At 38.7% G+C, this 25,355-nt stretch overlaps 3 protein-coding genes across 9 annotated transcripts; all 3 read right to left on the bottom strand.

Annotated features, from left to right (window-relative positions):
* Positions 1 to 73: 73 nt before the first annotated feature.
* Positions 74 to 4,058, bottom strand: LOC110983608 (2-acylglycerol O-acyltransferase 2-A-like). Its single transcript, XM_022242975.2, has 5 exons — positions 3,907 to 4,058; positions 3,059 to 3,567; positions 2,620 to 2,794; positions 2,284 to 2,483; positions 74 to 1,834 (listed from the first exon to the last, which is right to left on the bottom strand). The coding sequence occupies exons 1-5, from the start codon at positions 3,912 to 3,914 to the stop codon at positions 1,680 to 1,682; spliced, it is 1,047 nt and encodes a 348-aa protein (XP_022098667.1). The 5' UTR covers positions 3,915 to 4,058; the 3' UTR covers positions 74 to 1,679.
* A 960-nt stretch (positions 4,059 to 5,018) lies between these two features.
* LOC110983609 (2-acylglycerol O-acyltransferase 2-A-like) lies at positions 5,019 to 9,593 on the bottom strand. 3 transcript variants are annotated; one of them, XM_022242976.2, is made up of 6 exons: positions 9,477 to 9,593; positions 9,241 to 9,307; positions 8,218 to 8,726; positions 7,772 to 7,946; positions 7,442 to 7,641; positions 5,019 to 6,745 (listed from the first exon to the last, which is right to left on the bottom strand). In XM_022242976.2, exons 2-6 carry the CDS (start codon positions 9,246 to 9,248, stop codon positions 6,591 to 6,593), a joined length of 1,047 nt encoding a protein of 348 aa, XP_022098668.1. In that variant the 5' UTR covers positions 9,249 to 9,307; positions 9,477 to 9,593; the 3' UTR covers positions 5,019 to 6,590. The 3 variants fall into 3 exon arrangements, with proteins under 3 accessions (XP_022098668.1, XP_022098670.1, XP_022098669.1); XM_022242978.2 differs by having other exon boundaries at positions 9,450 to 9,576; XM_022242977.2 differs by having other exon boundaries at positions 9,457 to 9,576.
* A 450-nt stretch (positions 9,594 to 10,043) lies between these two features.
* Positions 10,044 to 25,294, bottom strand: LOC110983614 (uncharacterized). Of its 5 annotated transcripts, XM_022242997.2 has the most exons (22): positions 25,140 to 25,294; positions 24,438 to 24,611; positions 23,690 to 23,859; positions 23,269 to 23,472; positions 22,784 to 23,005; positions 22,500 to 22,592; positions 22,229 to 22,334; positions 21,742 to 21,857; positions 21,204 to 21,404; positions 20,625 to 20,693; positions 20,287 to 20,397; positions 18,370 to 18,463; positions 18,091 to 18,153; positions 17,367 to 17,444; positions 16,221 to 16,297; positions 14,589 to 14,781; positions 13,956 to 14,205; positions 13,399 to 13,765; positions 12,891 to 13,055; positions 12,591 to 12,712; positions 12,329 to 12,426; positions 10,044 to 12,058 (listed from the first exon to the last, which is right to left on the bottom strand). In XM_022242997.2, coding segments are annotated over exons 1-22 (3,063 nt in total). In that variant the 5' UTR covers positions 25,141 to 25,294; the 3' UTR covers positions 10,044 to 11,969. The 5 variants fall into 5 exon arrangements, with proteins under 5 accessions (XP_022098689.2, XP_022098690.2, XP_022098691.2 ...); XM_022242998.2 differs by lacking the exon at positions 17,367 to 17,444; XM_022242999.2 differs by lacking the exon at positions 20,287 to 20,397.
* Between the last annotated feature and the right edge of the window lie 61 nt (positions 25,295 to 25,355).

Here is a 25,355-nt window from a genome sequence, read left to right as displayed (position 1 = left end):
ACGTACGTGCCGCACCAGGTTCCTTGTCAGGGACAGGTCCTTTTTTCAAACAACAAGCTAAACAAGCTAAACCTTTCTTTTTGGCTTTAGTTTATTGCATCCACCAATTCATTCATTCAATTCATGCTGCATACAATTTTAAAGTTTTAACAGGCAAGCTAGCAGTGTAAGTAAACAGCACAAAGAAACAGAAACAAATAGGGCCTGTAGTAAATTCGACCACCAGAATTAGAAGCCATTACTGCGGCCGCACAACGCTCGTGGACAGGTGGTACGCGCGCGTTACATGCCGCTTCGACCAACAGGGTGTCGTGATTGCCAAATGCACGTGCGCGTCAAGCTGCAGAATGTGCGTGTGAGTGCGGTGCCACTTCACTATGGCGTCTAACTGGATTAGTTTATACCCCGAACTTATGCTAGCAGAGCTAAACCAAGCTACACGAGACATACCATGCAAACAAAACATGAAAGCGTGGAATTAATTTTTGCAAGGAAAAAGTTTTTCTCTGAAAACTGGACTTTTTCAAGTATACTATGCTTTGATTTCTCATATCTGTAGTACACTTTACTGAAAGTAGTAGACACTACAGTCCTGTTCAAACTTAAATGAAAGCCTTATCAGATTTTGCATTAACCTACCTCACTAATTACAAACAAACTGTGATTATCAGACAGTAAAATAGAAATTAAGTAGTGATCTTATAAGATCAATAGATTTACAATTATTTTAGAATTATTATAAAACACTTGCAAAATATAAATCAATGACAAAAATTAAACAGGAATCGATAACAGATTGCATGAGCAGAATCAAATATCATGTATGTTATTAACTTTAATTTGAAACTGGCATTTTCGAAAAACGCAGTTGTATTAATTAGAGAGCAGTATAGCAGCATGTTTGGTGATATCAGCAAAATAGACATAAGCTTGCCTCAATATAAGGATATGCACAAACTATAAAAGTTAAAACTTTTCAGCAAACTGTGCATCCTCTTCAGCTTAGACAATGTCTCTTTACATGTATTTTCATCTTATTTCAGTAAACCAATATACAATTTGGTAATTTATTACCTCAATTAAGTAGCTCATGCACAATGATAAAGACCTTTGAGAATTTACATTGTTCTGATATGTAACACTTGAAAAAGATTTCACATTTCAATCTTTGAAACGTATGTACACATTTCACTTGTGACTGTGTGTCATTTTGCTTATAAATTAATTCTTAATATCTGTGACATATGAAAACACTTGGTCAAGGGCAAAGCGCTGAAATGTTCTCACTATCATGGTGGTCCAACTATGTATGTTCTGACGTCAAGATGCAAGCAAATATACACTGACCAGATGACGTTAACCATTGCCATTAAGTAAATGTGCAGACATTGGGACTTTAGAAAAATCAAAAGGTCAACTTAAAAAATTGTTATAAAAAGGGATTTAATTAATACAAAAAATTTTGTTGTTTGTGTGTTTTTTTAAGTCATGTCCAGAACACCTAACCGTGGCTGTCAGTTGAACACAAATCAATGGGAAGTTTGTGCAGCCACAAGCCAGTGGATCTCGTTATGTGTTAATTAATTCCGGTCGCAGCCATTACTTTTAGACACAGGCTAACTTGGTGGGGTCAATGGGTCAAACTCATGATGTCCCAGGCTGTTGGTTGGTCTCATTCTCTAAATCACTTTCAATGTCTCCTCTTCCTCAATGCCATACTTGGTCTTATGCTCATCAAACAGTGCCACCAATGATGCAATGTATTCAGCGTGTACTTTGTCAATCTCTTCCTGTGTTGGGTTGGGATTCTTGTCCAAGGGAATGGGCTTACCCACTAAAAATGAAATGAAAGTCAAAAAATACGAACAAATTAATTCGCGTCCCCTATAGAGCCTGAAAATTGACCCCTGGTGGCGCGCTTCCGGAGCCCTTGGATAGGGAAAATAACGTGCAAAGATTTTAGAATTTGTAATATTTTTTGTCAGTTACTTAAGATTTGAAGCTTCAAAGTGCATGGTGGAAGAGACATGAGAAATAGGTTTGCGGGTACACAGAAATTCAAGGATGCAAAAGAAAACACAAGGATGAAAAGACAGAATGGAGCTTTACAGGTACATATAGGAAGGCGGATTAGCAAACAAACAAATGGCTCTTTGCCTCAAATGAGTCAACTGTGAGATCAATGGATGTCTGCTCCAGAAGACATCGCGCATCATTTAGAAAAATATGACAAGCCATGGGGAAACTGCCCACTAAGCCTGTTAATAGCTACAGATCACTTACCCACAGTAAATATGGGTTGCCGGTAAGGTAAGAAACCCAAGTTGTAGTTGAAGATCCCTCGACCATGGAAAAGTGAAGGAGGAATACCTACAACTTTGGTCAGCAGAGCCTGTAGTTTTCTCAGAAATGAACCTTCCGGGTTAGGAATCTGCTCGTAGACATTTGTTTCACCAAAGGAGTACACTGGTACCAGGCTTGCCCTGAACATAATTTTATGATTTGCCACAGTTAGCATGTGTCACACACTATTTTCAAAATTAATACAGTAGGTAAACGTTATATATAGTCGTTCAATTCAGCTGCAAATAATGCAAAGTAAATAAAACCAGAAGTTACCCATGTTTAAGGGCTTTGCGAACAAAGCCTTTCCGCTTGCTTAAGTAAATCACGTGTCTATGAGGCTGAGCTTCCAAAACCTCCTTGACTCCACCCACTACGATGACGACAGCGTTACCAGGGCCAGATTGCCCTAGCAACCAATCAAGACTCTCCCTGCTTACATCACATACTCCTAGAATAGTTATCAGTAAAAAAAGAATTGAAATTGTAAACTGTTTCCAAATATTTCAAGATTTCTACTTAAAAAACGGCGAAAAAGGGGATCCAAGTCCTACATATTTTTCAATAAAAAGATCCCCTCCAAAAAATAAATTTCTATTTCTACTTGAGAATATAATTCTTCCCTTGCCGAGTTATTCTGACGGAAACAACTTCATTTAATTATTTGGTTTACCTGTTAAACTTGTATGCTAAGCATTGTCATTAATATAAATACCTGCCATCATGATGTAATCCCTTGCCAAGGGAAACCTAAACCATCCACTCAGGGTTAACAAAAATGGCTTAATTCCCGGAAACTTCTTGGCAAACTCATTAGCCTCCGTGCAAAAGTTGACAAATGCTCCCATGCTCATGATGCCGTGAGGATGGAAGCCAAGCAGGTGGTTCTTTCCAGGATCCAAATCTGCCGTCTTGATCAGGTGAACCGGGAAGAAATTCCTCATATGAACCCACACCCTCCAGTGACGGATCCATTCACATCGGCGCCCCCCTCTACGAGGCGTTTTGCGATCATAGTAGGCCCACAGATATGCAAGAATAACCAGAGGGTAGTACTTAGTGAAGAGGAGGTAAATGGACGTCACGATGACGATGATTAATGAGAGAAGGAATGTCAGTTCCCACTGCAAGACAGCCAGAGTTTCTAGACGTCTGTGAAATGGGATGCGGATGGGAGCAAGTTCCACCCCCATCACCTTCACATGGCTCTCTGATGTCTCCTCGCTGTTCAAGAAAGAACAACGTATCCATGAAAATTTGCAAATTTGGATGGATTAGTTTACTTGCAATAGGCCTAAATTCAGTTGGAAAAATTCCTCCATTTTCCCGTCTACAGGCACATAATATTAAAGCCACTTAATGACTTCCAATAAAGGATATTCAAATGCTGATAATGCCTGACAAAAGATTGTAATCATGCGAATTTCCTGGTAATTAAAAATTTGCATCAAATAATTCAATATGAATTAAAATTGGCTGAATGAAAAAAGCAAATATGTGCATGTACTGATTAAGCCTATGAACTTCAGTAGGTACACAGCTAAAACTATGCCTAGGCCCTACCTTTTCATGTTGTTCTGACGAGCGCTCCTCTCCGTTTACTACAACTGTGTCGTTTCATGGGCACTTCAGTCGTTCAAATAGAATACTAACACTCCTATGTTGCTGGCAGACAGTGCACGAGCAGATAAGATAGCTCAAAAACATGACCTATATCTAATACGTCATTTATCTACATCTAATTAAATCCTATTTTGGCCCTGAATCCAGACAAAAAAATGTTAATATTCAATCTGCTTTAATATACCCGTGGCGTCGCCCCAAACTTGGCGCACTTTGACATTTAGCCTCGAGTGCCTTGCTGGAGCAATATTTTTACTTCAAAGTTCATTATAAATGAAATGTTATCAGACGCTCAGTATTCTCTTTCAAACATCGATTTTACTCACCCACTACAAAGCTCCAATGGAAGTTCTTTTTTTTTCTTTTAAAATTCGCTCCCAAATACGAAAACTAATTTCTAACAATTTACTTGTGAGTTCACGCTCACCGGGGCATGGGCTTTTGAATCATCCTCCCACTTTTTCGGCCTGATAAAAATTAATGTAGAATGTGAAGAATTTTCCAGACTTCCCACGAAACAACCAGAATGTATTCAACAGCACTCAAAAAGGGAGAATGGAAAAGCCATAAATATGCCATTCTGTCGAAAGATTCTGCACATTGTAAAAAAGGGTGGTCAAACCGTGTTGGGCATTTATTTGCCCAACCGTGGGTAAAGTTGCCACGTTGTTGGTTAATTTTCATCACTGTTGGTCAAACATTGACCAACGACTGGGAAGAATTTGCCCAAGGTTGGGAAGTTGATATTTACACCAACATTGGGTAAAATATCAACCCAAAAGCTGACCCACCTTTTTTACAGTGCAGTAATGTAATGCGTATCACAGATGAGCATGCCCGCCATACAGTGCCATATGGTGTCAGCATCCCCTTCCGTCCACTTTTCGAATTTCCATTGCCTAGTAAGTCATCCCCCGAAAATTCCCCACCCCCTCCCTTTTGGCACGTAATTACGCCACGGGACAGCTATGAATTACAAGTCAGAGGCACCATGAAACAACAGGTACTGCGTCAGGGACAGGTACAGTTTTGTTGAAATGCATGACAACAAATTATACTTCTCTTTCTGGCTTTGATTTACTCCGTCCTCAATTTTTAGCACAATCAACACTCTACGAACGTTAAATCAAGCTGCATCATTTTTTCGACAATATTAACTGGCAAGCTAGCGGTGTACATCAACCAAAGTGGATAATCACCCATAACCTGAAATAATGGCGGTACGACGAAACAGAGACAACTATTATACTCTGAACTTGTATTGACGGCACTAAAATAATCTTTACTGATAAGCCTACACTATAAACAAGTATACCCTGAAGACCTGAACCTACGCTGGTTGCACTAGAACACTCTCTACAAAGCATACATGTACACCACAAACAATACATGACAACGTGTGAAATTACTGCCAAGAAAAGTCACTTCTTAAACCTGGATGTTAGTGAACCTACTGAAAGTATAGCCGAAAATATAATCCAGCATATTTAAGTTCAAACTAAAAAGAAAATCAGATACTGCATTGACTTACTTCACAATGTGCTGATAGTTTTGAGATAGTAAAGGGAAATTTAAGTACATATGTGGGAAGATCAAGGTACAATACAATAATTTCAAATAACTGCAGAGCACATTTGGCCTGTATATTTCAGCCTACCCTAGAAAAAAAGTCGATCACGACGCTTGTAAAAAGTGCATCGATGTCAGAAAATAAATAGAAATCAGACTGCATTAGCAGTATCAAGTACATGTCTCATGCATTTTATCAAATTAAATTTGAAACTGGCATTTTCAAACAACAGGTTGTTTATTCATTAGAGGACAGTTGTAAATATAACAGCATGTTTAGTGATATCTGAAATAAACATAAACTTGTCTCAACAATGAGGATATGTATGAGAAAATACAACAGTTAACATATATTTAGCAAATTATGCATCTTCCTCAGCTCAGACGATTTCTATTCTGGTTTCCAACCACATTAAAGATAAATTCATATAAACAATCTAGCATATTTCAGTAAACCAATATACACTTCCACAATTATCTTAAATCAATTCATGCATCATGATATAGATCTTGAGATTTTATGTTGCTTAAATCAGTAACTATGTGATTTCACACTTCAAACTTTGAAAAATATATACACATTTCAATTCTGACTGCATTTCATTATCCATTCTTAATGTCTTTGGCATATCAAAACACAGCACGATGTAGTCAAGGGTACTACTTAAATGATGTCACTATTCTAGTGGTCTGACTTCAGTCTGACATCAAAATGCAACCATGCTGACTTTAATCCAACTTCACGGCGTAGTGCCAAGTTTTTTTGCCACTGAAAAAATATGACACTGGGTCAATAGCAAAGCCAATTCAGTAGGCTGAACGAATTGTTATGAAGAAAGGCTTAAATTAATACAAGAAATCTGTCATGTCCACATAAACTGGCTATGGCTGACAGAAGAACACAAATCTATGAGAAGTCTGTGTAGCTTCTAGCCAATGGGTCTCATAGGCATAGCCCTGTGAGAGGCACAAAAATAGCTTTTAGACACAGGCTAACTTGATGGTGTCAATGGGTCAAACTCAGGATGTCCCAGGCTGTTGGTTGGTCTCATTCTCTAAATCACTTTCAAGGTCTCCTCTTCCTCAATGCCATACTTGGTTTTATGCTCATCAAACAGTGCCACCAATGATTCAATGTATTCAGCGTGTACTTTGTCAATCTCTTCCTGTGTTGGGTTGGGATTCTTGTCCAAGGGAATCGGCTTACCCACTGAAATTGAAATACAAGTTAAACAAACAAGAACAAATTAATTCAAGTCCCTTCCGATATAAACAGGGTGCTCCTGTATTAACTGGAAGGACTGCAAAGAACCATACAGAAATAGAGATTTTGTAATTAAATTTATAACATTTTCAGCCTCTACTGGTCACATATGGGCATGCAGAGCCACAAAAAAAGGCCAAACATCCACCTTGGTAATCTCAGCTTTTGAGCTGAGTCAGATAAGGCCCATTGTGTGGTACTCCACGTTTCAAAAAGATCCAAAGATCAGGGCCTCCTTGGGGGTGGGTGTTTGGATACTGTTGGCAATTCCAAAGTGATTATTAATGGCTAGTGTGTAAATGTTAAACAGACAAAGAACAGGGAATCACGGCAGTATATCATGGACACAGAGAAACTGAGAGATCGAAAAAATACTCGAGAAAAAGGTCAAAAGAAAATATACTGAAGACAAAGACAGCCATGCAGACAGAATGGAGTAATATGTACATATACAGGTACAAGTAGGTGATTGGGTCAATAGATAGGCAGCTGATTTTTTATTGGACAAAGCCAGAAAGCATAACTAGCAAATGAGTTAGCTGTAAAACCAAAAGATGTCCACTCCAGCAGACATCGAGCAATGAAGTATGTCAGTTAGATAAGACCAGTCAATGACGAGCCTGCTTAGCACAAATTACATACCTACGGTATATATAGGTTTCCGGTAAGGCAACAGACCCATGGTGTAGTTGAAGATCCCTCGACCATGGAAGACTGGGGGCGCAACTCCAAGAGCTTTGGTCAGAAAAGTCTGTAGTTTTCTCAGAAATGAACCTTCCGGGTTGGGAACCTGCTCGTAGACATCTGTTTCCCCAAAGGAGTACACTGGCACCAGGCTAGCCCTTGACATAAAAACGATTTGCCACAGTTAGCACCTGTCACACACTATTCTCATAATTGACTCCGTGATTTAACTTCATAGTTGTTCAAGTCCACTGCAAATAATGCAAAATAAATTAAAACAGAAGTTACCCATGTATAAGGGCCTTGCGAACAAAGCCTTTCCTCTTGTTCAGGTAAACCAAATGTCTATGAGGTTGAGCTTCCAAAGACTCAGTGGCTCCGCCCACTACAATGACGACAGCATTACCAGGGCCAGATTGCCCTAGCAACCAATCAAGACTCTCCCTGCTTACATCACATCCTCCTATAATATGAGTAAAAAGAAATGAAATTGTATGTCAATTGTCTTCCAAACAGTTAAAGATCTTTACTTTAATGAAACCCTGTAAACCAGGAAATCAATTCAAATACTCTGAACTAAAATGATACCTTCCTAATGTCTATTTCTACTTGAGAAAAGAATTCTTCCTTTCTCACTCAGAACAAGTTTAACAGAAAGAACATCTTACATGTATTTCCTTTACCAATAAACAAATTAAACTTGAATGCTTCACATTTTCAATCAATATTCTTACCTCCCATCATGATGTAATCCCTTGCCAAGGGTAACCTAAACCATCCACTCAAGGTCAACAAAAATGGCTTAATCCCCGGAAACTTCTTGGCAAACCCATTAGCCTCTGTGCCAAAGTTGACAAACGCTCCCATGCTCATGATGCCGTGAGGATGGAAGCCAAGCAGGTGGTTCTTTCCAGGATCCAGATCTGCCGTCTTGATCAGATGAATTGGGAAGAAATTCCTCATATGAACCCACACCCTCCAGTGACGGATCCATTCATATCGGCGCCCCCCTCTACGAGGCGTCTTGCGATCATAGTATACCCAGAGATATGCAAGAATAACCACAGGGTAGTACTTAGTGAAGAGGAGATAAATGGACGTCACGATGACAACAACTCCGAAGAGAAGGAATGTCAGTTCCCACTGCAAGACAGCCAGAGTTTCTAGCCGTCTGTGAAACGGGATGCGGAGGGGTGCAAGTTCCACCCCCATCACCTTTACATGGCTCTCTGGTGTCTCCTCACTGCTCAAGAAAGAGCAAAGTATCTATGAAAATCTGAAGGATTTGTTTACTGGCAATAATTATGACAGGGATATTCCTCAGACATCCTTCATTTTCCACTTGAAAAAGTCCAGAACAATCCTGAACTAGGCCTACATTTATAAAAAAAAAACTATAACACAGCCTCGGCTCTAATTAAACAGAACACACAAATACCGACAGTGCCAGACAACATATGATAAACATGCTTCCTCGTAACTAAATATACGGCATGTAAAATTGACAATAATTCCAAAATAGAGATATCTGTTACAATCAGAATAGAAATTATAGAAACTACATGTAGGCCTTGATGATAGAAGTACAAAGTAGGCCCTATTTCAATTTCACGATTAAATGTTAACTTTGCACCCTATCATGGCCATATAAATGTTTGTATCAAATAATAAAATGTAAATAAAAATTTGTTAAATTAAAATGCATGGATCTGGAGAAGGCTTACAGCGAAATCTATGGCATTATGGCCTGAGCCTACCTTTTCATTTTGTTCTAGGCAGACGTGCGCTCCACTCCTTCATAATCATACATTGTCCATCTCCGGCCTATCGAAAAAAAAATACGGTACGCGCATTTCAGTTACCAAGCTGAACATGGCTGAAACATTATTTATACACTTGAATGTTGCTAAAATTGCCAGACAGTGCACTGAAATGACAGATAACTACATGTAAATATGACCTAGACCTCGTACGTGATTCATCCAGGCCTTACATGCAGCAAAATCCTGTCTCACGCCCTGCGAATGCGCTGCATGCAGAGCGAATCCGCCTGTACTTTGCCTACATGTACTTCCGCTGTCCGGCCCGCGGGACTCGACGAGACTACTTTAGTTCAAAGTGCTTTTAGCGCGCCCTCTCTTGAAAAAAAGTTACAAGTGAACGGGATTTGAACCGAATCAAAATTTCAACATGGACTTTTTATTTGCATCAAAATTTGTGGATTCTACGAATTCCCATTTCGGAAATCAAGAAACTGGCCAGAAAAAGCTTCTTTGAATTCGAAACTTGGTCCAGAAGTTTGAAATAAATTATCTGTACGTTCAAGGGGTGAATCGGTGAACTGGAGAGTACAATGTACTGTTTGAAACGTGGTTGATATCATAGAAGGCCTCACAAAAGTACTGGCGGTTAAAGGGTTTCTTCTGCTTCTGCTCCATACTACACAAACACCCTTGGAGGGTTATAAACGCAGGTTTCACAAATATTATCAATAGTATGAAATGTATCAAAAGATCAAAAACGATCCCTGATCACAATAATATAAAAGTGACAAGACAACTGCACCGCGAATCAAATTTCGATTTTTATTTACAATGAAATTTATTTATATATTTTTCAGTTTTATTTATTTATTTTTTTTGAAAACGTCAGATCAAAAAAAAAAAAAATTATCATTTGTATTGATATAACTCACAAGCATCTTGGAATCATTTGCTGATGGAATCCCATCCTCTACCGTTAGAAAAAGTCTTGTTTCCTTTCTACCTCCACACAACATCATGAGATGTTTCAAATTCCTGAATGCGACTAACACTGAGTGGCCGAGTCCTGTGTGCACCATATGGCATCATTTGGGTAACAATGATAACTAGAAATCACAAGGTGTAGCTCTGAACAGAATGCCATTTAAATTTTAAGCTCTTCACAAATGTAGTTGAGGCAAATGAAAATCTGTAAATGTCGGGAAACAATTTATCAGCTACCTTGGACGGGGAACACAGGAATAAATAGCAAATCAAGTGAATTTTATTGAATTAATTTTGAATTAAATTTCATTCAAAGAGCTTTGGGCAAGAATTGGTCAGTGGGTTTCACTTAAACCTTCATTTCAGCCAAGCATAAAGGCACTAATCCTATACTGTAATTTGATTGGCTTTAACAAGCAGCGACGCATATACATGTATTAGCAAAAAATGTAACTTGGAGAACAAGTTTTATATTTTAGTTGCTTGCAATACCATACAGCCATTACATGTATATGGAAACTAATGATCTAAAAACTAAACGAATAGACCCTGTCTTACATAACAACTTTTAACATAAATAAATATTTACATAAACAGGAATAAATTAATTGAAGTTTACATTAAAGTGTCATCCCAGTAATTATTCAAATGGACAAATCTTTTGGATGGCTTGAAGAAATTTGGAGGGAATATTCAACATTTTAACACACAGGAGTCCTAATGTACAACTTTTTTCAAATCTGAAGGATCAAATCAAACAATTCAAAGTATTTCAAATAACAGACCGCTTCGATTATCCAATAATTAAGCAAAGCACACACTTGTCCAGTTTCAACTCAGGCAGAAACATCAACTTCTAATAAGGCAGTACTGTCCAAATTCATTAAGCTTCTGGGCATATTTTTTTCATGGAATAAATGTTCAGAAATTACACAAAGTGCAGTTTAGAACAAATTGTTCATAGAATTTTTTTCAAGGAGTTGCAAAGGCAGGGAGAAAATTTCCACAAGAATCTTTGTTGCAATCGGTAAATGCCACTAGCAACAAATTATTGCTGCGCTAAGGATAGAGACCTGATATGAGCTCAGATTAAAGCACCTTTCAAAAAACTTCCCTCTTTGATTTGGCGATTGGCATTTACAACACAAGTACCAATCACAATGAAAGATTATCAAGTAAAAAAAAGGGGCAAGAACTAAACACCTGCAAAGTGCATAAATATAAATAGCACGGAAACGTTTGTGGCTGCAAATTGATGGTTAAAATAGCACAGGAAAATATCACCAATAACTGGTTCCCAACTGACTTCTGAGCAGAAATTTTGAAAAGAATTTTCTACTGCAAAGAAATCTCCATAAGGAAGGAACAGGGGGTATGGGGATGTTTCCATTGATGCCTGCGGGATATCCTAGAGTTTTATTAACCACCAAGTTAGTAAGTCAGGTGACTCTTACAACTCATTCCACTGGCTGTCCGTCTCAACCGGGGATCTCTATATTACTCAAGGTGCTATATAAGCAATGTTCTATACAATCTCACTCAGCAATAAATTGTACAACTGAACACAATTTAGAGGCAATATGAACAGCTTTTTGAAAATATTGGATTGAATACTTAAATGTCATAAAATCTGGCCCGAATTCTTATTGTTTGGTTATGAAACATGTTTGGACGGAGTGAATCAATACAAAGTCCTGCTGTTGAATTGTTAGTGAGAGGTAACTGGTTGATTAGCTGTGTCAAAGGTCACTGAGATCCAAATCATCATCGTCGTCAAAGTCTGTGACAGAGACGAGAGAGCTCTTGGCTGTTCCCGATTCACCTTGACCTTCAACAATCAAAAAGAAATGATTAAAATGAAAATTCAGATTATGGACTAAAAGACTAAAAGACAGACAGACAGACAGACACACAGAGAAACAGACAATGAAGTGTTTAACCTGATGGACTACAATTTTAGTTTACCACAAAAATCAAAACCACCCGGATAAGCAGAAGATACATTAACATCACAAGGAGATATAAGAAAGCAAGAATTTGATGAGGTCAAGATCTGACTAACTTATTAAGACAGAATGATAAAAAGAAACTGCCCTACCTTTGGATGATCCCCACATACTGGTGCCATAGGTATTTGACATATCTGTGTCTGACTTTCTACTACCTGTAGTAGGAGGTCTAGAACCTTGCCTTGGACTGCATTGTGATAAGGGCAGAAATAGAGCACCATGTGATGGCATTACAAGATGATGCAGGTTTAGAGACCAGGAGCTCTGAACTGCGTAATAAACACAGATATTTGCTTATTACGGGATCAGGTATTTAATGAGATAAGCTACCAAACTTTGACAGACACTTACGCTGGTACTGGCACTGGGGGTCCTCTTGTACGAGGCACAGAGTAGTTACTCCCATCCAGAGAAGAGACGGCAAAACTATCATCATCATCATCATCTTCTTCATCACTTGCATCAGGTAATGTCTTTAAAAAAGAAAAAGATAGCAGAAAGTTCCACATTTCAATCATACATTCCATGAGGATTCGCGAAGTAATGATTCCAAGATTCCTCAATTTCTCATCTTCGCAAGAAAAATGTCAGTTTCAAGGAAATGCAGACATTTTGTTTTGATTTTTTCTAAATACTATTCATTCAACTCACTGGTATCCGTGGCGATGGTGACCGTCCTTCATCCCGTGAGTCTGGTCGGAGATTACTTGACTGACTTTTGACTCCAAGGTCAACTCCTCCCACTGGTTTATGGTCGGAGCGACGCTGTGACAGCAACTGCTCAATTTTCTGAGCCTTTTGAGCAATTGCTGGGCTCTGTAATTGAAAAAAAGGCACATTGATCATGATTGCCATTGAAGACAAGGAAAGTCATGCATAACACAAGCCAACTATGCCAAGTTATCCATCAAATAAAACTCTGCTCACATGAATGTTCATCAGTAGACAGGTGCCTGGAAGAAATATCTGCATGGATTATGCAAGGCGAAAGGTGGGAAGACAGCACTAGATGTTGGAACAAGTTCTCTTTAAAATATTTTCAAAGGATGTCAAAAAGAAATGCAACCCCCCCCCAAAAAAAACCCCTTATAACTTGTCTGGACTACTCTCATTCTACCTGCTGCTGTTTCTGTTAATGCTTGTGTAGAATGAGGCTGACCTTTGGTCTTCCAGCTGGCATTGGTCTTGAACTCCTTCCCTGCTGCTGTTGTCGTTGCTGCTGTTGCCGATGCTGTTCATGACCTCCTTTTCCTCTCTCATCCTGGCTCATCTCCTCAAGCTCACTGACATCCTCAGAGTCCCAATCACTGTCATCATCCATTCCCTCAGCTGTGCCTCTAGCAGCTGGTTGAGGAGGAATTACAGAAGAAGCTGTTATCGATGCAGCCGGTCGTCGGTTAATGTTGGTGTCTGGACTGTCCTCATCCAGCGACAACTCACTTTCATCTTCTTCGTCATCTAAAGAGTCTTCCTCCTCCTCATCAACATCAGACTCAAAATCACCATCATCAGTGACATCAAAGGACCTACATGCAATTAACAAAATCATCTTCTTTTCAGAAAAAAAAATGGGAAATCCGGTAACTTATCTTGATAGACCACATTTTTCTTTGAAACAGAAGTGGCACTGATAATGCTACAAACATTACAAACATAAATCCATTTTGAATAAATCAAATTTAAAAAAAAAAAAGTAATGAAACCCCTGTAACTCACACTCTTGCTGGTGATCCTGGTGGCTTGGTGCCTGACTTCAGAGATGATGACTTAGGCATCTCTGAATTCCTTGGAGCAACAGGTGGAGGCACCTGTCTTCCTGGTTCTTTAATTGATAGCTGGGTGTGGCCAACACCTGATAGCTTGACACCAGATGATGATGGCATGGAGCTCTTAGCTTGAGACTGAGTTCTAGATGCTGAGTGTTTGTCTTTAGAGACATTAGCACTTGATCTCGGCTTGGGTGAAGCTATGAACAAAACCAGATAAAGTACTTTTTGGATCAGTCATTCAGTAGTTGAGATCAACCATTCCTCACCTTGAGAATTAAAAATAAACGGTATCTGCTCTAGAAAGCAGGAGATTATAGGTTCAAGACTTTCGAGTCTAGGCCAAGTGAGCAGCCAAGCTGTCAAAGAAGATCTCTGCCAGGACTGAGCAGACAGTGTTTACAACAGTGTAATGATGGAGGATGAAACAAAATACTACAAAGCAAAAACCAAGAACAATCATTGTCAAGTTCAAAGGCATTGACTATATTCAAGATACCTCCAACATGGAATTAAAAGGCATAGAGTAAAAGTCATCTCTGGCTGAAAAGTGCATATTACGGGGAACAATTTGTCTTCCTACTTGACTTGGGACGTGCACTTGACGTCATCTTCCTGACTCCTCGCTGTCTCTCAGCCAACATCCTCTCCAGATCTTCCTTCAAGCTCTTCCTGATTTCACGGAAATGAGGATGACTTCTAGCAAGAGCCTGACGCTGTTCCTTGAGTCGTCTCATCTTGTTGTCCAGGGAATTAGAGGTGATACCATTCACACCCTGGAAAAAGGCAAAAGCATGTTAGTCCCACATTACCATGGCAACATCATTATTACTACTTAACTAGTAATATACAGAGCTGAAAAAGCACTTTCAAAACTATTTAAGGAAAATGGTCAAAATAAAAGTTATGCTTCAGGAAGGAAATTAATGCTCATAACCAATGCGGAGGAACTGACTCTGATTACTATAGCCTAGAATGAACACTTAACGGCAGTCAAATTCCAGTATACCTAGATAGATAGATGTACTAACAATACAAACCAACTGTTACTCAAACACTGTAAATGAGCTATTTTTCAATGTTGATGATTTACATTTATTCGCCATCATTTTGTCCACATTTATTGTCAAATTTATAAACCCCACAAAATGCAGGATGGGAACAAAGCACATGAAGCATATGTCACAGATTACAGTTACACCTGTTTATACCACATTAGATAAAGTAGGCAAAGTGTTTGCAACCAATTGAACCTGGTACAGTGGAGATATGTTAAATTATCTGGGCTTAAAGATTGCGAAGTAAACATGTATACAAACAGGTTAATTATGTACAAAATGGAGAGCAAGGGTGTTTAGCAATGTAGCAACAAGCATTCCAAAATTTCCCAGTTCTAATAAACGATTTTTTTCACGTGAACTGTTGATGATTCTGTGGCTGTCTGGAGTCATCTTTCTTTGATCCGTCCCTCACAAGGCTCTAACTATTTCTACTCTTTGCATCAGACAAATTTCTTCCCAGTCATTTTAGGTACATGTACAGCACTGTTACTAGTGTTCCAGACAGGTAAGAATGCATTTGCAGTTTTTGGGGGTGGCTTAATGGCCAGCTGATTTTTTAACACCAACCCTAACAGTCCTCAAATATCCAAATTTCAATATGAGGGTAAGAAATAAGTGAACGTTTGTACATTCCGCTCATTATAAGCAACGGGAAAGGTTACTGGGCCATTTGCACTGGTGTGATGTTTGTTCCAATTTCTATCAAGTGAGAAATAAATAATCAATTTTTTTCTATTAATAAAATTACAAACTGAAATGAATTTGTCACAGTACTACTGTGAAGTTACTATAGCCACTCAAGTTGGTCCGAAAGAGTTTGGTGGTGCAGCTGACATAGCAGTTACTGACCATCCTGGTGACCTCTGACCACCCTGGTGACCTCTGACTATCCTGGTGATCTCACTGTAGCAGACATGCATCACAATCGAGTGTCCATAAGGAGCAGTGAAGGACTTTGCGTCAAGGAGCTGTTAATTTTAGTTACAGGTTTTGCCCTTACACCAACGTATAACACTGTATACTCAGTGTCTTTCTGCAAGCCGTCAGACAATCACTGAGTATACAGTATTATAAATATACCTCAGTGTAAGGGCTCAGCCCATAATTACAATTAATACACATATAGTTGTTGAAAGGCTGATGAGTAGACTAACCTCAGGTACACCTTGCTTCTCAAGATTCCTCTTCAACAAGGACACCAAGTCTTGTTTCAATGTTAGCCTCTCATCACCTGTTTATTAAATGTTAAAAAGAAAGTTTTTAGTGCACAATTGACTTCAGATTACCATCTTTTCCAAATAAAAATTACTTTCCATAAGCGTGGGGTTTTCCCAAAATTAACCAAAGTGACAAGTGACATATCATTTTGAAAAAAAAATCAAATGTCGTCTAAATTCTGGGACAAAATAGCAGACATAAGATCTGCAACAATACAAAGAAGGCATTTCACACAATAAATTTTTCAAGTCTCGAATAAAAGTTCTTTTGAACTTGGGAAAAAAAGCTGAACATAAAATAAACTAATCAGAACATCATTTGGAAAAATACTTTTTGAGAGGCTGAAGGTAGAAAACACTCCATGAAACATGTAATTAGCAGCTTTGTCCAACAAAAATGTATATTTGCTTTGGAAAACCTAGGCTGGATTAGTTAACTGCCAAGTCCAATTGTATTCTGTTCAGATGTCTTCACTGACAGTATAATAGACACAATCTCTACATCACTACTGTACATATTGCTTTCCTAACAAGATCCTTCTGTTACAGCTTGGCACAAGGGTGTCGCAAGAGGGTCAGGGCAAGGGGGCATGAAAAGTTAGAAAAAAGGGACAAAATGTGAAAAAAAAGAAAATGAAATGACGGGGGATTGAAATGACTGATTTGCTTGTAAAAATGTCAAAATTGGCCCTCTTCCAATTTAATGATGTTGATGAGTGTGATGCCCATGGCTTGGCGTCGTCTTCTAAATCATGAGAGTTGAGTTACCCAAAAGTACTCACAGAAATAAACATGTAGTACACAGAAAGAGTAGAAAGGGACTTTGTTTCGAACCCAAGGTTCTGATTTGACCTCTGACTTTATGACTGAAACGGATCCCTTGCAGTTGGTATTCAGTATAACGGGAAGGAACCATTAAAAAACATAAATTGCAATCCAATCCAAATTCAATTTTGAACACGCCAAGTGAAAATGAAAAGTTAGCAATTAGTCACACACACAAATAAGTCAGACTTACTGCAGCTCAGAAAGAGAGACATTAATATACTGCAACCCAGAGGTCAAAGGTCATAAATACTGTACCTAAGAGATCATTATCGTTATCATTGTCTGTAATAGTAATCTCTCCATCTGAGAACTGGTCTTCAGTGTCTGAGGAAGCTGTTATAAAAATGGTTAGCAGAAGTGATGTATTGTTCATGAGAATATGAACCAAAAAATGTGTAAATGAGAATATGAACCAAAAAATGTGTCATGTGACAAATTAGAAATAAAGTATAAGCTATTATGAATTATTTACTAGGCAGCTTGTTAAATCCAACAAAATCCAACAATGAGAAATTTGTAAAGCCCCACAAAATATAACAACATCCACCAGGGAAAAACTTTCTTGAAGAAGCTAAGATCAACAGTATCCTAAAGAAACTGCCGTTTGTTGGTTATTGTTCAATTAAGAATCAGAAGTAACAAATAATTGTTGGTAATCAATCAGGTGAGAACGACCCAGTTGCTAGAAATAAAAGAAAGTTAAATACCACAAATTGAATTTGGTTTCCATGTCTTGCATAACTTTTGTTGTCAATGTACCAGAGTGATTTGAAATGTACATTGTAACTGATCTCAAGCAAGTACTGAATGAGCTGTGTATCACTTAAAGCAGTGATAGCTGCTCATGACATGGATGCGCTGAAATGCAAGAAGCAGAAATGAAAATAGGCTGGTCACAAATCTAACTCAATGCTGAGTGAATTTAATTGACGAAGCTGACAGCTGATGTAGCATATGTACATGAATATTCCTGTCGTACCTAGCTCCTGGGAAGATTTCATGGAAATATCACCTTCCTCCTCGTTTGACTGAATACCGTCATCTGAAGAAGAAACTCATTTTAATTAAATATTTTCACCAAAATATGCCATTGGGGAAAAAACTAATTCAAAAATTCATACTTTTCAGACAAGCAATGCTGTAAATGATTATGCCGCATTCAAATAAATGCAAATGCATTGCACAAAAACCCAATTGCAAGGTATAAGGAAAATGCCACTAGCTGACTACTTCTCCAGGAGATTATCACCATGGTTACCTGATTCCTCCTCTTCCTCTGAGCTTAGTGATTGAGCCAAGATGGGTGCAGCTTTCTTAGCAGGAGGAGACGGGGGAGGTTTAGCAGGAGATTTCTGTTGAGAGGAAGACAATGAAGATAAATAATCCAAGACTCCAACAGTATTGTATCAGACACATCAGGTAAGGGGTGCATCGGGGTGTTGACATGGGGTTTATGGGATGGAAGACCCCTTGGCTGGATGAAAAAGAAGCCAGCTACTTAAGATGATGCATTTGGAGGCGTACCATGGATTCTGTCCTTCGACCTTCATCCTTGTGACCCAGGTTTGTGTCTTGCACAGGTTCTAGACTAGTTTGATTAGTTACCACTAGACAACCAATGATCAATTTTGCCTGGTCACCAAAATATATCTTGTGCATAAGTTACCTTGCAAAATGACCAGCAGATAAGGGCACCCTTTTTATATTCAACGGTTCTCATTTCTGACTGACCCTATTTTGGGCTTCCGATCATGAAAAAAAACCAAACTTTTTTTCCCCGCCAATCCTGCTAAAAAGGCCTAAACCCCAAAAAACTGAAGGGAAAAAAAATTGGCCAGCATGACCTTTGAAAACAAAAGCCCTGAAAACTTACGATTTCGCAAACGACCAACAGTGACGGTCGGCGTTCACGTGAACATTCGGTATACCGCACCTTTCTGTGGCCCACTGAGGTTCGTGCATAGCCCTACACAAGCAACAAGGAATTTTTTTTTCGACCGACCGACCTTATCTCAAGTGGTAAAAGAAATGAGAACCATAGAATTTAATAAGGGCGCCTTTATGATAGCCCACTGATGGTACTTGGCGCAGTGACAATATATGCCTTCCACTCATAACATAGTTCAGGCTAGTTCATTCAAACTCACGAGCAAGGTTAGTTTAGAGTTTCTTATCATGCCTGGCAAACAAAATAATAACAGAGTATTCAGGGATGCATACCACTCCTAAAGAGCACAAACATTCTAAATAAAATAAACGTCAAACAAATGCTTCAGTTCAGCAGTGCTTGCACGTAAGAAATGTACTATTGGTGAATCAAAGTGGGAAATAGATATCTGATAGAGTTGAATAACAGGTGACCGTGAATGTCTTCCTGTTGATAATTTGATGAGGAAAATACATTGAGAAGTATGAAATGTGCAGGTTAATTTACCCATTGACATGAATACCATAATTAAAACCATTAACAGCAACAGGTAAATGATGGATACATCTCAACCTCTGAGCAATTTTCTACAACAGAAACTTGAAAAGTAATTTCAAACAATGACAGAAAAGCAGACTTTGGAATCTATTCAATACTGAAAAGTTGTTCAGTGTTAACAATCTTGAGCTTTCTAATTCTGTTTAATGAAAAAAAAAGCATCACCTACGGTCCAGTAAGTATGTTTTTAACATCAGTGTAGGAATGTCAGCTACTAATAGTTTTTCAAGCAATTACCTCTTAGTACTTCCAAATCAATTCCATTCTTCATGCCTTGGATGACACACAATTTGTTACAATCTTATCCCTATGCACCCCCTAATTTAAGTTTCAGGATTGCCAACCACAATATGCATGAAGCTGGTATGGATTCCTGTAGTCTATAGGCTTGCAACTTAGACTTGAAAAAAAGAGGACATTCCAATCTTTACAAGACTTTGTTCAGTGTTTTTCAATTTTCAATGGCATGAGTGTGAAGTGAAAAAAAAGGAAATCAGCAGATCCAAGGAAAAGTTACATGCCTGTGTAGGGTGTAGAATTTGGATCGATTTGAGCAGGGTTCCTAAAAAAAGTTCCATGGGATTAAGGTTAAAGATCAAGCAGTGACAAAATACAAATGAGGGTGAGAAATTCGGCAGCAATGGATGAAAAAAACTGGATGCTGATGGAAATCAGTAGAGGGCGCCAAACCTGAGCATATATCAAATCAAGCCTCTTGGCCTGTAGTACTTGCTGACCAGTATTGACTGGTGTGTTGCTGACCACTGCTGGCTTGACCTCTGGTATAATGGATACTGGAGGCTATATAGCATTAAATTGGAAAAGTTATTTGCAAAGATGCTTTGTCAAATACTAGGGAAATCGATTTTGAATTATTTCAGTGCCGAAGCCTTTTGTCTGCCCAAAAATGAATATCTGAAGCTGATTAAAATATTTTCAAACACTTAAATGTGATCTTTATGATAAAATCCTACTTGGACTTGAAAAGCTTCAAAAAAGGGCACACAATGGGGCAAATATAAACTTACAGGTCGCGCTTTCAGAGACTTAATCTCCTCTTCCTTGCTTCTTAATACCTTCTTCTGTTCTTTAGATTCCTGAAAAAAAAAACAAGCAGATTTGGGATTATCTTTAAGCCAATGGTTTTCATGAACAATTCCTAATAATGGCACATCTGAAAACTTAAGGCTCTTCTTCTTTTATTTTGAACATTTCTTTCTGGGCAGGCGTGAACAAAGAGATCAATATTCTCATACCGGGGATCAGTTTGTGTTTCCAGGCTGTTTTCGCCTTCCAACTCTGTGAATCTGGTTCGACTCCCATCCAAGCCAACATTTCAATTGGGTTGTTAGATTCCAATATCTTTCTATAGGCTCCCCAGTACACTGGTCTATGGTTCTCCTTCCACCTCTTTCATTATTTTGTTATCACACCCTCATCAGCTTTATTTCAGCTGGTGAACAACAGTTCCAGGATTGAATGATTTCATTCATACAAGATCATGTTAATTTGACTAAGCTATCCAGTCTGATATCAACAGGGTGCAAGTTTTAAGACAGTCCAGAGATTATAATTCCTCCTGAGGACACCAGTTTGCATCCTTCTACCTGCAGTAACTGCTGGATTTGCTTCTCATACTTCTTGCCAATATTACTCCCCCCTTCTCTCTCAATCCTGAGAGCAGCTTCTGCCTGGTCCAACTGGTTCTTCAGTTCCTGCATGTCATCCTTGTGGTCTCTCTTCATCTGTTTGGTTTGATCCTTGAACATCTTGGCTTGCTCTCGCATGGAAGACTGGGTGGAAACCAGCTGAGACGAAAGAGAAAAATCAAGCTTTCTAACAATCAGCGTAAACTACATCAATCAATATACTGTCTAAAACTTAACACCACAAGTTCAATCACAGCATACAGCAACCATGCAGGATGGAGTTACAGCTTTCCACAGGCATACAATTGGGAAGTCAGTGGTAAAAAACAGAAATTGGAAGTTGTGCAAGACTCTGTACAGTGCTTTCAACTTGTAAACAAGTCACAAATGAGGAAACCAGCCGATTCATTCCTGGTTTTAGTAACTAGTGCTGTGCAGGAATTGATAGTAAAAATCTGATGTCTGTAGTAGTCTCAAGAACATTTCAAAGACTCACTTTATTTTGAAGGTCCAAATCCCTTTGCTCATTCTCTTTCTTAAGTTTCTTAACTTGTTCCCTGAGATCAGCAAGTTCATCCTCATCTTGTAAGGTCCCTAACATGGACTTTTTACCTGAATAAAGGAAAAACCACAAATTAAAAATGAAATAAATGAGACCAAATTATAAAATTGACTGGGTAGGGGTGTGGTACATGTACAGTCAAACCTCGTTAATAAGAGGTCCTTCGGACTTGGCAAATTACCTTGTTATCACAGGAACCTTGTATTATTAGGAACATAAACAATGAAAAGCAAAGGACTGGGACCAAAACCTTTCCTCATTATTAGCAGAATCTTTCATCAACAGTGCTCTTTGTACTTATGAAAAGCCATACATCAACTAGTATCAAAGGTGGTGTAAGGTTATACGCTGTTGATTCAATATGCCCCTCTACATTAATTCTTGTGCAAATCTATTGCCAGGGTTCAGTTGTTTAGCTTACCATACTTGGACTGAAGGTCTTCAAGAGCAAGCTGAGAAGACGAATATTTCTCATTCATCTCCTTCAATTCTTTCATGAACATCTCCTGCATCCGTTCCATCTCACTCTGACAAACAGGACATCCCAAAGAATCAAGATGAACACGACTCTTTTAAGTTTCATTGTTCAAATGTAAGCCATGTGGTCCAATGCGGTAATGGGGGAATCACATCTTGAACTATTGTCATTTCTGAAGATAACTCTACAATCGACTAGGTCTAATTCATCTTACTCTTTGTGATTCTAGCTGTTCTCGTTTCCAAGATTCCATTTGTTGTCTCTGCAACTCCTCAAGTCTTTTGCTGTCTTCCCTGGAAAGGCTTTCCTAAAAGGAGGGACAAACACGACAGTAGACAAATAAATATAAACACTGAGTAGACAGAAACAGGCTGCCAATTTGATCTTGACAGAGGAAACTTTGCCGCGAAAAAAATGATCTGTGCCAATGAATCTCTCCTACCTCAATCCTCTAAACCTTGTCGTCCAACTTCCATCTCTTTCAGGTCTTACCCTCACCTTATAGGTTGTTATCTGCTGTTGCATCATCTTTCTTTCCTCTTCCATCTGACTCTCTGTCAGTCTCAACCTCTCCTTCAATCCTTCAATCTCCCTCTCCAAGCTTTCCTGCTGCCTCTTGGCTTCAGATTCTGCCAATGGAGGGACGTACTCGGGATGTTTGCGCTGAAGATGAGACTGAAGGTAAGCAGCATGGACGAAGGCTTTCACACAATAAGGGCACTGGAAAATGAAATATTCAAATGGCTGATACAACCATTGGCAAATTCTAGATTTCATGCAAGGGACATTTCTAGATATCTTCCAAAAGCCAACATAGTGAATAAAGCAGAATTATCCTTGTGTTCAGATAAAACTATGACACCAAACAAAATGCAAATTACATACACATGTACAAATTCTACCCTACTAAATTCACCAAAGTAACAAAAATCTAGATCTGGGAGGATCACGCGAATTTGTGGAAAGGGTAATGGGCTTGTTACCTTGTGATAATTATTGGCTCCAGCCTGTATGAGATTCTGTTGTTGCTTGAGCATTTTCTTGCGTTTGTGACATTCTTCTTTGATCTTCTTGACCTCTTGTCTGACCTTACTGACTTCTGTCCTCGTCACACTGTGAGCTTCCTCTGATTGCTGAAGCTTCTCCTGGGTCAAGCTGATACTATGAGTCAGGTAATTTTGGGAATGCTAAAATGGAAAAGGCAAATAATTGAAGAAAACATGTATCTCTAATGAATGACAAATTACAGGAAATATTCAGACCAAAACTGACTGGAACAGAAAAGGACACTTCAACTGGGATGTAAATTTCAGAAATGTCAGGAAACTCCAAAAGTATCAGAAAATTAATAAATAAAATAATGAATCAAGAATGAGTGATAACTCTTGGTGACCCCTGACCTACCAGTAAATACTCAGCAATGAGTTGTGAGAGTTGGAAGAGCTTGATAAAGTTTGCATCTATTGCCCTCATGTCAACCTCAGCCGTGATGTCACAGAAGGTAACAGTCATGATGACATCTTGTAAGGTTGCAAAGTCAAGTTCCTGCATCACTCGGTTAACGTCAACAGAAGCTGTTATGAAGGAACAAACTGTTGGTAAGTCTATGAATACAACATTCTTTCCTGTTCCAAAATATTAGAATGTGAACATGCAGACCTTTTTTCTGTGATAGTTCATTTGGTCAAAAATCGCTGAATATGTAAACTGACAAGTATTTCAGCCGCTTAGAATTAGGAAGACAATTACATGCATAATAAATCTTACACAAGAATCAAAATCTCTTCTTTAAATAACCAATTATCTTGCTTGCAGGGTCAGTTGTGTCACTCTGGAAAAATTACCAAGAAAGTACAAGAATTCCTCTTGGGAGACATTACAACTATTTCTCAATTTTGACGTTGCTTTTGTGGTGAGTTTGTCAATGATGTGGTACGTTTGCTTGGTGGTGAGTTTGTCAATGATGTGGTACGTTTGCTTGGTGGTGAGTTTGTCAATGATGTGGTACGTTTGCTTGGTGGTGAGTTTGTCAATGATGTGGTACGTTTGCTTGGTGGTGAGTTTGTCAATGATGTGGTACGTTTGCTTGGTGGTGAGTTTGTCAATGATGTGGTACGCTTGCATGGAAGTGTCTTATTGTTTTTGTCCTCACCCATTCTTCTCCAGTCAATTCTTTCATGTCTCTTTTGGAAGGTGAACCCCGGACCACCATTCATGGTGACAGGCACTGCACGAGGGGTGCTGTTAGGCACATGACCGTTGGTGTAGACGTAACTTGTGCCTCCTCCTGCCCCACGGGGTGATGGGTAATATGACCCATGCATCACTGAAAAGGTTTAAACAATGTGTGTAAAATTTCAGACTAGGCCCAGGCCCTACTTAAATTCAAAGTAAATTTAGGCATGTTCATGATGTTACTTGTTAGGGAGAGCCTGGAAAGCCATGGAAGACTTAATGTAACCAAAAAATACAAGCTTACAACTAAAAATTCTGGATTTTCTGTTAGGCCTAACAAAAATAATAAAAAAACATGGCAAAAGAAACCGATTAACGGGTACCATACTTAAACAATTATGCACAAACTAATTTATTAAATAAACAATTTTTTAAATGTAATATGTAAAGAGACTAGCCTTCCCGACTAGACTGTCACTGTTTAGATATAGGGCAAATCTTTTCCTATCTCCATGGCCCATGGCATGGGCGGACAAAAACCTGACTAGGCCTAGGCTATGTCATATAGCCTATACTCATCGACAAAACATGACAAAACTGACAAACAAAAGCTCTAGGAAAAATAAACAATTTGTTATTCTTAAAATTTAGAAAACAACTATGATAGCATTTTACTTACTTGGTCCACGTGTAGTGAAGACGTCAATTTCCAATAACCCTACATGGCAAAAGCCAAGTTCAACCGTCAAATTTTGTGGCAACTTTCGGTTACTCAGGGTCAACAAAACTCAAACCAGACGCCATTTTTGGAATGCCATTACTACCCCCTCTATCGACCAATTCAAGCCAACTCATCAGCGCCCCAGTGACCAATAAATTCACAGTTATATTTAGC

Source organism: Acanthaster planci, linkage group LG14 (assembly GCF_054643075.1).
Source record: "Acanthaster planci isolate LZ-2023a linkage group LG14, COTS_SCS, whole genome shotgun sequence".
NCBI lineage: Eukaryota > Metazoa > Echinodermata > Asteroidea > Valvatida > Acanthasteridae > Acanthaster > Acanthaster planci.
The sequence above is the reverse complement of the archived record's forward strand: the minus strand, read 5'-3'. Positions and strand labels throughout refer to the sequence as shown.

Bases quoted from the DNA above. Each gene is read 5' to 3' on its own strand.
- LOC110983608 (XM_022242975.2), bottom strand. The intron at 2,795-3,058 runs GTATTTATATTA...TAACTATTCTAG, and splicing joins GGATTACATCATGATGGCAG to GAGTATGTGATGTAAGCAGG. The intron at 2,484-2,619 runs GTAACTTCTGGT...AATTATGTTCAG, and splicing joins CGCAAAGCCCTTAAACATGG to GGCAAGCCTGGTACCAGTGT.
- LOC110983609 (XM_022242976.2), bottom strand. The intron at 7,947-8,217 runs GTAAGAATATTG...CTCATATTATAG, and splicing joins GGATTACATCATGATGGGAG to GAGGATGTGATGTAAGCAGG. The intron at 7,642-7,771 runs GTAACTTCTGTT...TTTTATGTCAAG, and splicing joins CGCAAGGCCCTTATACATGG to GGCTAGCCTGGTGCCAGTGT.
- LOC110983614 (XM_022242997.2), bottom strand. The intron at 20,398-20,624 runs GTAAGTTTATAT...AATGCTATATAG, and splicing joins AGTCTCTGAAAGCGCGACCT to CCTCCAGTATCCATTATACC. The intron at 13,766-13,955 runs GTGAGTTACAGG...AATTGCATGTAG, and splicing joins CCAGGATCACCAGCAAGAGT to GTCCTTTGATGTCACTGATG.